This window comes from Gobius niger (assembly GCF_951799975.1).
Source record: "Gobius niger genome assembly, chromosome: 5".
Classification (NCBI taxonomy): domain Eukaryota; kingdom Metazoa; phylum Chordata; class Actinopteri; order Gobiiformes; family Gobiidae; genus Gobius; species Gobius niger.
Genome location: NC_136856.1, coordinates 12,113,280 through 12,128,133, shown reverse-complemented (window position 1 = coordinate 12,128,133; position 14,854 = coordinate 12,113,280). Strand labels below are relative to the sequence as shown.

Genomic DNA, 14,854 nt, shown 5'->3' with positions numbered 1-14,854 from the left:
AGCAGAGCTGAACTTATTACCGACTGGTTTGAATCTTTGCAAAGCCTCGGTGTTGAATGAGTCATGGAGGATGAGGCTGGTCCTGCACAGTTTTTAGGGGAAGCCCAGTCCGCACCATTGTCCAAACAGCTGAAACCTCTGGCTCAAAGACAAAGGAGAGAACAAGCCACAATTCAGCCCACTCGCACTAACGTCCCCCGCCGCACTGTGGTCTGAAGGGTGGGCGTTAAAGGTGCGTTGTGTTACTTAAAACTGTTGTATATATTGTGGAAGAGAGAATGGAGCTAAGTGATTTAATTGCTAGTTTTGCAACCACTTGCAACACATTCAGGAGCATTTACAACATTTGTAACATTTATGCCAGAATGCCGAAAAGAGCCAGCTGAGGTGGCTAGGGCATCTGTTTCGGATGCCTCCTCCTGGTCTGCTCTAGGCATGTCCTATTGTGAGGAGGCCTCGTGGAAGGCCCAGGACACGCTGGTGGGACTATGTCTCCGAGATGACCTGGTGTCGCCTCAGGGTCCCCTCAGAACAGCTGGAGGAGGTGTGCATGGATCAGGAAGTCTGGGCATCTCTGCTGAGACTGCTCCCTCCACGACCCGGCCCTGGATAGAGCGGAAGAAAATGGATGGACATTTATGCCAGAATCATGCGCATTTCAGAATATGTTATAGATAGTAGGGCAAACAGGTATTATACTAAAAACCATGGCATTTTTTTATTTACAGGTACAATGTTACCTAAATAACTACTGACTTTATGATTGCTTATATTGCAACCATTCAAAACCCAATAAGAGCTTGACAGAAGAAAATTTAACGTGTCTATTACATTTGAGATAAAAAAAAAACGCAACTTTGCATTTGCATGTCAGCAGCATCATTCCCATTAATCCACAAAGTTCTCATTACTTCCCATTCCTTGTCTTATAGTGATGTCATGTTTTTGAGAATCTTTATCTCAGATATATGGCTCAACTGTCCTGCCACCCTCCTGATACCAGAAGTCAAAATCACATTCAAAATCACATTAGACTTTAAGAAAACTCAAATATTAAGAGTTTATAAGCACTTTAAAATGTGTTTTATGTCCATGAGTTACCACATATAGCTGATTATGTTCCTTGAACTATTGATAATGATTTAAGTAAAAAAGTATGAACATTTTTAATGGGATTTTGACATCTGGTAGGTGGGGTTGTTGTGCTCCATTTGTTTGATATCTGCAAAATGTCTGTTCACAAACTCGCCAAAACATATACTAAACATTGTCTCTATTTAACTGTTAAGAACGCATCATCTGAAGTGGGCTGCTTTAGTCGCTGACAGTTTGATTCAGCTGTTGAGAGGGAGTAATTATGCGGCTGTAATGGCATTGGGGATGGGGTCAGTTTGATGATGACAAAGCAACATTCGTTATTACATTGTTAACAATCTGCCCGGGTTGGACCAAATGACCTTATACTAATTGCCAGGTACTTGAAGCTGGCCGATCTCACGTCCAAATGTAATGACTGGAAGCACCTACATTTTGCAACTGGATTCTGCAGACGCCAAGTCATTTATCAACACTGTTTCTAATTTCCTGATGCATTAATTATTTGACAGGCTTTGTATTTAGATACCAACACTGTCCCTCCCTGGCTGCAATAAGTGCTAAGTCCGCATCCATTACACTGCGCCGTTTGGCGTGGGATCGTAATCAACGAAGCCGCCACCTGTTGCGGCCAAAAGCTACACACCCCACCTTTAATGAGCCACTTAGGTATTTTAGGTTGCTTGCACCTATTCATCATTTTCACCTAAGTGTTTTCGCCTCACTTATACTGCACAATGCAAGGAAACTGCGCTCAAGGAAAAAGACACGGCGCTTCATAACGAATCGTAATATTGCCTTTGTGTAGAGTGGGCTTTGCAGCGCACTTTCTGACCCCACGGGAAGACCCACCTTGTGGAAATATGTTGGGGAGCAGCTTTTTCTCGCACGAACTCGCCACTGACAAACCCCAGATACATCTTCAGGCCTTCTGCAAAGACTCTACTGATTACACACAACTTTACATATCGCATTGCAGACATTTTTTTTTGGTAGCCGTTTATCCCCTTCACACAGCTCCTAATTGTGCCTTTGCGAGCCAGGTATGCTGCACACCTCACTGAGCAAACAGACTGCGGAGTTCCTGTGGCTTTAATGTTTTGGCCTGTGTTTGTCTAGCTCTTGTTTCCATATGACCGCTCCATCAAACAAAGACTTTTCTGCCTCAGCGCCTAGTGTCCCGTAGCTGACCCCAGAGAGATACAAGCTGAAAATCTCTAAAAAAAAAAAAACGTGCCAGAAGTGGCTAGCTGTCTGGCAATGGGAGAGAATAGTAAGTAGTGTATACAGTAGATAAAAACAACAATATGGGAAGGAAGAGGGAGACGGAGCATTGATTGATGGTGTTTGTGTCTGAGGGAGATAAGGGAGGAAGCAAAACAAATAGTTGAGGAGATGTTCTCAAAGTGTGTTACAGAGACATTGATTGATTCTCACTCCAAAAATGATCCTTGCTTCCACTTAAGCTTAAGGTAGCATGTCTCAAGTGAACCAACACTTACTGACTAAAGAAAGCGTTTAAATTGACTTTCTTTTTTGTTTTTACACTCTTCTTATCATCCTGAAAGTGTGTCTTTTGTAGGGCCCGACCGATTGCGCCGATATTAGCGTATTTTCAATATTGGCAATCGGCCGATATCTCAGGAAACCAAGGTGATAGAGACTTCCCATTTTTTTGCACCAAAAAGAGATTAGATTAGGCCTCAGGGGAGCGGAGACACATCGTGGTGAAAATCAGTCACAAGTTTGTGCACCTATTTTGTAGACTTTCGGCTATGACTTCCGAATCCTTAAAGACCGAGACTTGCCTTTTTATGTTTTGGAATCTACTGATTTTTGTCTTTCAAAGCTCCCCCTAAAGTACCTACTAGACATGAATATACAGCGCCCCCTGCTGTCATAGTTCAACACGTTTAGAAGCATCATACAAAGGATTATAAAAAATATCAGTGTATCAGTGTCACCGGTGCATATCGGCTTCAGCTTTAGAAAAACCCACATCGGTCGACCTCTAATAGAAAAGTTCTATATTTCTGTGGTTGAAACCTTTATTCTAATAATAAATGTAAGGCCAATGCTTCAGCTATCGGCCATGCCAACCCCTAAACTTTAGACATAAGTTCTCCAAGACTTTACAACCTTCAATATAGGCCTGATAAGAATATATATTTGCCCGTTTAGTTGCAAAAGTACTTTGACTTCGACTACATTTTCAATAAACCAGTAACCAAGTCCCGTCCCTTTCAAGTACAGAATGAAATTAAAAGGTAACCAGACGTAGCCCTATATAGAGCATAGCTACTGGGAAAGATCCATAATTGCTGTAATAGACTTCGGATACTCCTGATCCATAATAAGTTGGAATGTATAGGAGAAGTGAAATTGTGAGAAATCTAAAGAGTATAGGTTTAGACTGGCCAACATGGGTATAATCTGAAATCTTTCTCATGTAAATTCCCAAGAGACACTGGTTGCAAATAACTTTTCCTTTCAAGTCTGCACCTTTTTTGTTTAGTCTGTCCCAATACGACACCACATACCCGATGCGTCTCAATAATAAAGCCTGCTGTAGTTGTGAACTGAAGTGACGGCAGATATTGATGCACAGGGGGAAGTGTGGTGATAAGTTTCTCAAATATAGGGTTTGTTTAGACGTGTGTGTGTGACCTTTGAGCCCTGGGCTGATACACTGAACCCTCTCACCCCTGACTTTTGACCCTTGCAGCCATGGAGGTGCTGGTGAGCGAGCTGGGGGTCCTGCTGAAGATGCTGGACCAGGAAAGCCTCAGTTCTTCCACAGAGGAGAAGAAGATGTCGGTGTGGAACCTCCTACAGCAGATACAGCCACAAGGTAAAGGAGAATAGTTCAATGTTGATCCGACATTTAAATCTATCTTAAGATAAATGTTGCTTTTCCTCTAATAAGTCAAATTAAATAGAACAAGAGATATATACTATAAAGTAATTTGTAGCTACTGCCCTGAAATATCAAGCAAGAAGATTCAATCAGCCACGCAGCTTATCATTTATGTTTGCATTGTCTCCAATTCGGCTTTATCCAAATCTAAAAGCTTCTCGACTGGAGAGCAACAGTGTAATGCCTCATTTGAAAGCGAAGACCTACAGAAGTGATTCTAACTTTTCGCATTGTCGCCGTGTTTTTTCACATCTTCGTCACGTTTTTGACACATTTTTGGAGTGTTTTTGTTTTCTCTTCTTTGTCGCTTTTCTGTTGCTTTTGCATTGCTTTTTATGGTTGCTTTTTTGTGGCTTTTCTGGCAAGATTTTGTCACTTCATTGTTGCAATTACATCCTCTTTTTTGTCGCTTTTTTGGTGCGGGAGAAAATGTGATTGGTTCAGGTGGGGGGGTAAGTGGTTAAACAACCATACTTATTCAAATTGTTTGCAAAGAATTTAACATTTTTGCTTTGGCTCTTTGGACCAAAAGGTTGCATACCACTGATCTATGCAGTTCCCTCTAATGATAATAATAAAATAATGTAAGTGAGTAAATGGAAGTGGTTGAATATTCTTAGACTTGTGCAGGAACTAAAGGTACATTATGGAACTTTTTATGCACTTTTTTGTATATGTATTTGTGCGTTATTGACATTTTTCTGACCGGCTATGTACAGTAAGTGGTCAGCTTGGCCCCTTTACTTTCCATCAAAGTGGAACGCTCCAGGATCAATTGTTTTATAGGTTTTCTGGTGATCCTGCAGCATCATTGAGACCACTGTGATAGAAAGTAAAGGCCTCATACTAACCACTGGGTCACTAAAAGGTCAAATACTCACTAATGAAAAGTTTTTTTTCCTCCTAAATAATGTAGCTTTAAATATTGTAAATACATTAAAATCCCCATTGAGCAACCTAAAATATTGTATCTTGTTTAAATTAACATATTGACTGCCATAAACAATAAATTGGTTTGTCTCTCTGTGCAGTGTCCGGTACAGACTACATCTACGTGAACTCATCAGTGTACAGAAACGGCACCAGTTTTGTCGAGTCCTTATTTGAGTCCTTTGGTAAGTGTTTCCATACGCATGCATACATAAAAATGCACACATCAGAATCAAACACAAGAGAGTATAGTAATGGTGTGTACTTTGGCTGGAATTACATGTGGTGGTTTTACGTTATGCTATTATCTGTGTGTCTCATCGAGCTGTGGTTTTATGGAGCGGCCAAACCAACTGATTAACAAAACCCCAACAGCCGCTACTTCCTTCAACCTTTAAGTATTGTCAATGTTCTTGTGAAATACTATGGGTAAATATTTTGGGTAAGACTGTGCATGCAATTGTTGTATATTGGCCTTTATCTAATACAAGTTTAAATTCCTCAAGTCTGTCCCACCACATCTCACAACTTTCTTTTTGTGTTGGTCACCGCAGGAATAATATTGTCCACACATTTATGTTTATTGCTCAAATATCAAATCTATTGCCAATAGATTTGATATTTGTGGCCTCCGCTGAACACGAGTAAGCTTAATGGCATGAAATTGGTTGTCAGTGGGATATTTATGGTGATGTATTGCCTATTTTATGGTTAGACAAACATTTCAGGCCTGCAAATCCAAAGCTATGACAGTGTTACATTACGAAATGTCGTATGCCTCCAAAATAAGTAATCTGAAACTGCAATTTGTCTCCTTTAGACTGTGAAATTGGGGACTTAAAAGAAGTCACAGATGAGCTAAAACTGGACAAAGATACACGGACATGCACTTTAAAACAGGTACGTGCCAGCTTTTCTCCTATATAGCCGACAGTATATAGTAAAAACTCAAATGCATGTAATTTGCAAATACAAGTGCGTGATACGAACCTCATCCCGACAGCCAAGCCGATACATGTGCGGCCTGGGGGTATTTGGCAAGAAAAGGTTGTCCCGTTTTTCCCTTGTCATCAGATTTTATACGGCGTCATGAACTTCTAACCGACTTTGCAGACATTGCAAATGAAGTGTGTGTACGTTGGTTTCAAGGCCTCTGCACAGTGCACATATAGGTCATTAATTTATGAATGATTTAGATGCGTGATTGTAACTCATGTCACGTCAAGTACCAGGGCTGTATTTCTATTGGGTTTTCTTTATTTTATCTGTATCGGGCTAAAAACTGGACACACAAGGTTTAAACCACTACTTAACAAAGGATAAATCAGGCGAATAAACTAAATTTTGACTAAACCAGAACTCAACCTGATCTGAAACATTACTTAACCATTTTACGAGGCGAGACAAGGCAGGTGAAAACATAAATAGACTACACTTTTTTTGTTGACTTGTGCCTTTGGATTTTGTCAGGAAGTCACTACAACATCACTACGCAGTGTTTCCATTGTGTGTCCGTTGTGTACCCATTGATAATTCCTTTGTGGAAGATCCGCAGCTGATGGCAGACGCGTGTGCAAAACTGTAGCGCCAGTTGTCTCAAAATTACGCTTTCATTACAAGCTTGCAAGCAAATTACAGACTCCAAATTTTCCAGTCTTGTAATTTTACCTTAATAAATCCTTTTTGTAGTCCCAGAGGGGGTACTATAAGTGTTAATGGGATGATTGGGGGTCTTTCATCTCCCCCTGGTGTCTCTGGCCTGAAAACCACAAATGCAACTTTTCTGCCTCCGGGTTGTAGTCACCAATACACACTAATAGACTCACGAAGAAGAAGCTAACAGGCTAACGGGCAAAGCTAACTGCGGGTTAGCGCCACTTAAACAGTATTTACAGCCAAGTTTGAGTGAAAAAAATGATCTCCATTGTGTAATTAGATGAACAATATCCCTCTCTCCCTTTGTCTTTTCTGTCAGCGTAGTATTTAGTAAAAACACGTGACACCTGCAGTGGCACTTATGGCCTTTAGGGGTATGAGTTACTTAGTTCTGCTTCAACAAGTATTTTTCAGAGGCATTCTCAGCTTTTTTTTCCGTGCTTGATTTATTGAGCTTTGAACTCTAAAAAAAAATTGTTAATAGTTAAATAATCTATAGGAATACAAGTTTATTGAAAAACTAATTTATTTATGGCTAATTTAACATAAAATGACAGATTTGCTTCCCACTAGATCTTGAATTACAAAATTATCCTTAATATCATTGACAACCACTGATTTATACGCTCTGGGACTTTGTGGCTGTCTATTGTTATTATCATCACTGCAGTATGTAATGTTTGTCTGCAGGACAGTACCAACTCCCCCACCTCCCACTCGGCCGACTCCCCCCCTCCTCTGCCCACCACCCCTCCCCCAGAGGAGTACTACGAAGAGGCCGTCCCGCTCAGTCCTGGCAAACTGCCCGAATACATCATCACGAGAGGTTTGCGTTGCTTCCTCTGGTCTAACCAAAGCCAATCCTTCTGAATGACATTTTCTCTGCTAAAACCTCTCAATTGGGCCCAGTTTACTGCAATTTATATAAACATAGACTTACAGCAAACAAAATTACAAGGGAGAAGTTACACCAAGCACTGAAAGATCTCATTTGTACCGTCATGTCTTCAAATTTCAGTCAGGCCTAGTCCTCCCATTGAAGATGGTTATGAAGATGCCGAAAACCAGTACCCCACAACGTGCATCAACTCACATCGGAAAAACTCCTGTAAGTAGCAATGCAAATAGTGAAAATGTATATAAGCAGAACGAGATAGACCCACCCTGATTTGAGCAAACTACTACCCTGTTATCTCAAACAGGGGCTGTGCAATACCTTCTTTCTTAAGGTATTCTCATTGAAGTGAGAATAACAAGCCCAGCTCTGAAAATTTACCACAATTGTGTAAGGAAGAGCAACCACTGGGTTAGGCTAAATTCATGCATAAAATAAAAGCTGGAAGACAGTTGATTAGTTATGGAGACCTGGGAAGCAAGTAGAGGAAAGATTTACGATTGTTAAAGGCCTAACAACTGTCAAAATGTTATGATTGGTTCATTTCTATATTAAAGTCATAGTTTTTAATATTTATCTGTGGTACTTGTGAATTGGAACTCAAAAACGTGTTGTGAAACCATTTTCAGTGGGATGCCTGCCAGTATGAAGTATGAAGACAGTAAATTAGATTATGATTTCAGCCTGTTGTCTGTCAGCTTAGGGTTAGGTTAGGTTTAGAATTAGAGTTAGCAATTATGCATATCCAAATCTCAAAGCGTATTGACTGGAGAGCTTATAGCCTATATGACAGTGTGATACCTCCTTTTGAAAGCCGTGACCTTCTAGTTTTTAAAACTATGTTTGCGTGTTTGTGTGAGTGAAACAAAACTTACATTACAATGGCTGTTCCTAATCATAACCATTTTAGACTGACCTACACTGGCATGTAGGCTATAAGGTCTCAAGTCAATACGCTTTGAGATTTGGATATGCATAATTGCTAACCCTAACTCCAACCCTAAGGTGGCAGGTGACAGGTAAATGATTATACAGCAATACTTTGCAAAAGCAAATAAAATTATTAAATTTGGGTCAAAGCTTCTTATTCTTTGGTGATGGTGGGTTCTGAACGCCTTTCGATAACCACTGCTCCACGTAGTAAGAGGCACAGCCATACACTTGGCAACTGTATACTAACCCAGTGTATTTCTTACTCATGTTCTTTTCCAGACAATGACTCTGATGCCCTGAGCAGTTCTTATGAGTCCTATGAGGAAGACGAGGAAGAGCGTAGTCCCAGTGTGAGACTGACCCATCAATGGCCCTCAGAGGAGATGAGCTCAGTGCCTCCCGCTCGCGACTGCCGCATCTGTGCTTTCCTGCTGCGCAAGAAACGCTTCGGGCAATGGGCCAAGCAGCTCACGGTCATACGAGACAACAGGCTTCAGGTACGCAACCATGGAAGTAGCTGGCACTGTCCTTAATAATCATGTCATTTTCAGCATCACACCTGTTTAATATCTTTATCTAGTGTTATAAGAGCTCAAAGGACACCACCCCGTATGTGGACCTACTCCTGCCCCAGTGCACTGTCGTTTATGCTCCCAAAGACAGCAAGAGGAAGCACCACGAGCTGCGGTTCACTCTACCCAACGGAGATGCTCTGGTGCTGGCTGTGCAGAGCAAGGAGCAGGCCCACCGGTGGCTCAGGGTGAGTGTATTAGTCAGTGCTTGTCCTGAGTGAAAAGAAGAGTTACCATAGGTGTCTGGAAAGGATTGTGAACTATTAGGAATCTTAGAATGCATTGCTGTCCTATACAGTAGGATTATGGGGTCCATAGAGAGAAGATGGCTCAGATTGCTTTGTAGAACTGCATGTAGAATACGATCATTTCTTTTGCCCAAGTTGTGTAGCCCTGGTTTGCATAGTCTGTCACATTAGCTGAACATTATTCAGTCCTAACAAGGCATCTTTTTGTTACTGAAGAATAAGCTTGTTTTCTTGCTCTCTGTAGGTGGTTCGAGAGGTGAGCGGCCAGAGCTCTGCCCCGGAGGAGTCTGCATCGCCGGCCATTTCGAGAAAAAACGAACTTGACAAGGTACAAGAGCTTGTTTGTGCGTGTGTGTCATTTCTTTCCCCACGAGCCACAATTCATCTTTATGAGCGAGGTGTGGAAAAGTCAAGACAAGCTGTAATTGTGTTGTCACCATCAATTTTCTTTAACAATCACTTAGCCCCGGTGTCGATGTTGGACAAAGGAGGGAAGTTGAAATTAAAGACGAGAGTTTGGGAAAATGGTTGGATAAGGCGATGCAGCTTTGTGTCCTTTGCTTGTCCTTAAAATAAAATGTACATTGGGTTTTGAAAAGCTACATTTTAAATCTGTTATTTTTCAGAGATTATCAGCTGAGAGGAACACCTCCGATTCAGATAGCGTGGGTGTGTCCGCTGGAGAAACCGGAAAGGAAAACGGTAAGACGAGTCAGGCGTGAGGCGACATGTATCACTGAGTTGGCAAGTAAAACTCCCATGTTACAGCAGTGTTTCTGTCGATGCAGGTAAAGTGAAACGTGGGGCTTTTGCCGCCGGCCGGAAAATCACACGCATCATCAGCTTCTCAAAGAAAAAGCCTCCACGACCAGGGGTTAGCTTCAATGACCCCCGACAAGGTGTGACTCTGCAAACACTGTTCATCGTGTTTACTTAGACAGTGGTGTGGAAAACCTTGAAGATACATAAGGTTCACGTTGAATAAAAAAGTGTCTGTCTTTTTCTATATTTCTGTCATTGATACAAAAAAGATAAAAACATGGATCAGCTTAAATAGTTACTGTTGCTTTCCTAAAGGACATTCATCAGTACTTGGATATATACAGCATGCTGGTTCACATAGAACTCACGCCTCATAACAAGAATGTCCTGAGTTCAAACTCTCTGTGTGGAGTTTGCATGTTTTCTCAGTTCCTGTGTGGCTTTCCTCCATGTGCTCTGGTTTTCCAACCTCTAAAACATGTTCAATAGAGTCCAAACTGAGAACTCTGAAAATTCTTTCTGAATCTGAGGGGTTTTCCTGGTTAAATAAAGGTAAAAAATACAAGTACGGACTTCTGCAAAGACAATGCCCCTTGCCTTCAAATATGTGTTTTTTGCCACAAAACCATAGTATATTGTGACAACTTTAAATCAATAAATGTAAAACCTGTTTTAGTTAGGTGAAATTGTGAAATTTGCATCTTTGGTTTGCATATCCAAAATTATTTTCATTTTAACCCAAGACTGAAGTGTTCATGCCAACAACATTTAATCTGATTCTCTCTCTGTATCTTTAATGTATTTCCTGACTTTCTCCTTCCTACAGGCCACATGTTGGTGCTCGTGAACCAGGTCTGGAAAGAGCAGTGGTGCTGTGTGTCCAAAGGCTACCTGCGTTTTTACAATGACCGAGGAGAGCCGCGGACCTCCCTGCCCTCTGTCCCGTTGCACGACTGTGAGGTGGCGCCCGGGCTGGGACCCAAACACCCCTTCGCGTTCCGGATTATGAGGAACTGCAACGAGGTGGCAGCCCTCGAGGTGAGGTTTCATTTACAGAGCTGCTGCAGCCTGCAAATGCCCAGTGGCAAAACTACCAACAACAAGCTACCGCAGCGTTTCATCTGAGGAAGAGGAAAATAACGTGGGTGTTCTTGCAGGATATAAATTTGCCTCTTCTTGTATTAACTATGTTCTGGGTAAAAGTAATCTAATCTAATCTAATTCTAATCTGTCGGAGAAATGCAGTTGTTTTAATAGCAGTACATTATGTATAAATTCTCAGTGACACTTCCACATGAACTCCATCATAAATTAGGGTTGTGAAATGTCTCTTGAATCCATTATTTCATGTCATTCCCTGTGTAGGCGAGCAGTTCAGAGGAAATGGGTCGGTGGCTGGGCGTCCTGTTAGCAGAGTCCGGCTCGATGACTGACCCAGAGTCGCTCCATTACGACTACGTTGACGTGGACACCATCGCCAACATCCGCGATGCCGTGCGACACTCCTTCCTGTGAGTGGGACATGACGCTGAGCTTTCATGTGTTTTAGTTTGTCCCGGGTGAAACTGAGGACACAGCGGACACATCAGTGAAATATGAAGCTATTTGTCTCCTTTATGTTTGTAGGTGGGCCACTACGTCAAGTTCCCCAGACTACGATGACGTCCCGCATGAAGACTTGCAGGTGAGTCATAGTCTGTATAAACAAATATCTTACTTCACAGTGTTTTTCTCACAACATTGGTTTAGTTGTCAGATTAAATGTTCTAGTTAACTGTTATCCAATAGGAGGTGCGGTATCCATTCCAGCCTTTCCCAAAGTCCAGCACATCGCTGACACCCTTCTCGATAAAAAGATCTCATGGGCCCCACAACAATGTGAATTAAAGTGAGAGAAATACATGATAGTGGTTTTTAATCTCATATTTCTCATTATCTTTCATAAAAAATGAGCAAACACTAATGATTGCAGGCTGAATACTTACTATTATCAAACAAATACATATAAAGGTCACTTCAAACCCATTACTCTTTATGTAAATGATGGCAGCCTTTGGGAATGTTCTATTCAATTATGTGTATGTGTGTGATGGTGTACAATAATGCAGGAACTAAATAGAAAACATTGCAAAAGCCAAATGGCTACACAGAATATACCTAAAATTAGATCATAAGAAAAAACTGTGAAACCAAGCAGTGGAGCTGTTTTGAGCTAAAGTGGGTAAGGCCTAAAGTGGGTGCCATTATAGCTCCCTGTCCCGGTAGCAATACCAATTGGGGTCTGTTATATTTAAAAAAAATATTCAATTGACATTTATATCGTTAGTCTGGCGTCATAAGTGCTTTGCCTCAGGTGCACTGTTTTTAATGCAGGCTAGCCTCTTCAAATATAAGAACTGCATGAATTAAAAAGAAAAATATCTCCTGAAATCAACAACACTCTGGATAACTAGGAAATGAGGCCTTATGTCAAAAATCCTGAAATATCCCTTTAACCCCGGTGGAGAAAGATGGTGTATCGCTGCTTCTAAGTAAGTGGTGTGTGATGCAAGACAAACATTGAGTAAGTGATTTGAGTTAAACCTCCTGTAAAGGTAACACCCCACCACCTTGGCTGTGCTCCCATCTTAATGCTTTTTTTAATTACTCGGGGATTACAAAGGGCTCGTCTGTGTGAGCGCAGCTGTTCGTGCCCATCACTGTCTGAATCCAATGCCTCCAATCATTCAAAGCTCCAGTCTCCAGCAGCGCTATTCTACACGCCTGTCTGGTGAGAGAAATAGCATTGCAGAGACGGAGGGGGGGGGGGTGGAAAGAAAACGGAGGGTGAGAGGAAGGCTCGGGTCATGGCAGTTTTACAGCCCGTAAATTGCTGTTTTAACCCCAGAAGACATGCATTAGAATCACAGCTCTCAGCGCCTCCGGCCATTTAAACACGTTTCCACAACACAGTAAATTAAGAAGGACGTGGCTTTGTTTTATTGACTTTCCTGCCCGCTGCACATCCTCCTACGCATCAGCATTTAGGAGTCAATCAGTGCTTTAACTAGGAAAAGAGTGACCGCTTTCTTCAGCAAAGTAAAGTATTGACCCTCCCCAAATTAAGCCAAGTAAAAAAGTACAGCTGCAGGTGTATATATAAAGTCAATAAAGCCTGTACAGAAAAAAGCAGTTCACTAAATTGTCTGTTCTCTAGGGGCAGTGCGGAGATCAGGGAAAACGGCGCTCCAGTTTCTCCAGCAGCGACTCGGACCGGACCAAGCCCCTCGTCTCCCTCAAACGCTCGGGCTCACGTAAGTCCCATCATCATCACTGCGGCTTTTGCTTGTCCTCATAAAGATGACGAATTGCTCTGTGGCTTCTGTCCAACTCTGAAGGGTTTCGCGCCAAGTCGAGCATCCTGTCAGCAGTTGAACAATTCCTGTAATAAAACCTCAGCTTTCATGTGGCCCCGCTCTGCTCTCCCCCTCCATCATTTTCCTCAATTTCAGGCAAAAAATAAATAAATCTCCCATTTCTCAATCGTGACAGTTGCTTTCTGCCGTCTAGATAACGCAGATGAGCCTTGTAAGCTTTCTGAAATGGATATCTGTGTGGTCAATGTGTTTTTTTTCCCACATCAAAGAACAAGGATTTGGGCTTTACTTGTAACATTAGATTTATTGGTTGGAAGCATTAGCTGTGACGTGACCCCTCTCTGCAGGAGCACTTGGCTTTTATTACTCTATAATTCCCCAGTTTCTTGTTTGAAATCGAAAAATGGGTCAGATTTGACAAAAAAAGTGTGAAATTTTAAGGATACGCGCCCACCTTTTCTTCCCATAACCCCCATGACCTCACTTTTGCTTCCTGTTGCTTGATGTCTTCTTCACTTCTTAGATGACAACCAATATGGCCGCTATGGGAAAACCCGGGCGGAGGAGGACGCCAAACGCTACCTGAAGGAGAAAGAGGAGCTGGAGAGAGAGAAGGATGGGATCCGAAATGCGCTTGTGGCTCTGAGGCAAGAGAAGAGGGAGCTGAAAGAGGAGCTGAAAACGGCACATGGTAAATGGGGCTCTTGAGGGTTTTTTTTTATTTTTAATATTCACTAACTTCAAGGACAAAAGAGAAACATGAGAAGAACCACTTTGAAGGAGAGATCCACTCCTGTGGCCGGGCAGACTAAAGATGTCCCAAATACAGTATAAGCTGTTCGATGAACCTTGTTTATATAGGGAACAATTAGATCAACTTTGAGTAATCCTTTATTAAAATCACCAGCCCCGAATGTAGTCTTGATTAGAGTAAACACACACTAAAACATCCCATGTGCTGAGAGAACAAGTTTTATTTCCAACAGCAGGGTTTCCGCCATAGACTGTAGAATTAATAGACAGCTTCTCCTCACTCCTCCCCGTTTACCATAATGACCACGTTTGAAAGGGAAATTATGGCGGATTCACAGACACCTCCATATATGCGCTCTTATGTTTATGGTATTAAAATATGGCATTTGGGCATTAAGAAACATCGAATTTGACTTGCTTCTGCCCGTATAAACTCTGAATTCTGAATTTAGTTACATCAATACTTACTGTTGTGTTTAATGATAAGACTTTTCTGTCACTGTCACTTTCGTATTTACTGCATAATATGCTATATAGTATTTCTCTAGCACTATTTTCTTTAATGTTAAAGTTATCATTTGAAATTAGGCTCCATAACATTATAGTGTGTCCATGAAAGCTGAAAAGGGTTCTGTAAATACTGTAATTATTATGCTGATATTCACTTTGACACCTGATATCTGAGTTCCTAATGTTTATCTTTTTCAGCTTGTTTCTCAGCTGAAACAGTCTCTTTT

The 14,854-nt window shown here is 41.6% G+C and overlaps 1 protein-coding gene across 4 annotated transcripts in view; it reads left to right on the top strand.

Annotated features, from left to right (window-relative positions):
* The window catches only part of afap1l1a (actin filament associated protein 1-like 1a), a 34,557-nt gene that overhangs the window by 16,673 nt on the left and 3,030 nt on the right, over positions 1–14,854 (top strand). For 2 of the 4 annotated variants that reach the window (XM_079556198.1, XM_079556200.1), the window contains exons 2-16: positions 3,821–3,946; positions 5,044–5,127; positions 5,763–5,842; positions 7,289–7,424; positions 7,617–7,706; positions 8,706–8,923; positions 9,007–9,186; positions 9,491–9,574; positions 9,873–9,948; positions 10,035–10,145; positions 10,835–11,046; positions 11,374–11,519; positions 11,635–11,692; positions 13,205–13,301; positions 13,888–14,055. In XM_079556198.1, the coding sequence (XP_079412324.1) occupies positions 3,821–3,946; positions 5,044–5,127; positions 5,763–5,842; positions 7,289–7,424; positions 7,617–7,706; positions 8,706–8,923; positions 9,007–9,186; positions 9,491–9,574; positions 9,873–9,948; positions 10,035–10,145; positions 10,835–11,046; positions 11,374–11,519; positions 11,635–11,692; positions 13,205–13,301; positions 13,888–14,055 (1,866 nt within the window). The remainder of the gene's footprint in view (positions 1–3,820; positions 3,947–5,043; positions 5,128–5,762; positions 5,843–7,288; positions 7,425–7,616; positions 7,707–8,705; positions 8,924–9,006; positions 9,187–9,490; positions 9,575–9,872; positions 9,949–10,034; positions 10,146–10,834; positions 11,047–11,373; positions 11,520–11,634; positions 11,693–13,204; positions 13,302–13,887; positions 14,056–14,854) is intronic. The other 2 variants (XM_079556199.1, XM_079556201.1) reach the window with 2 other exon arrangements.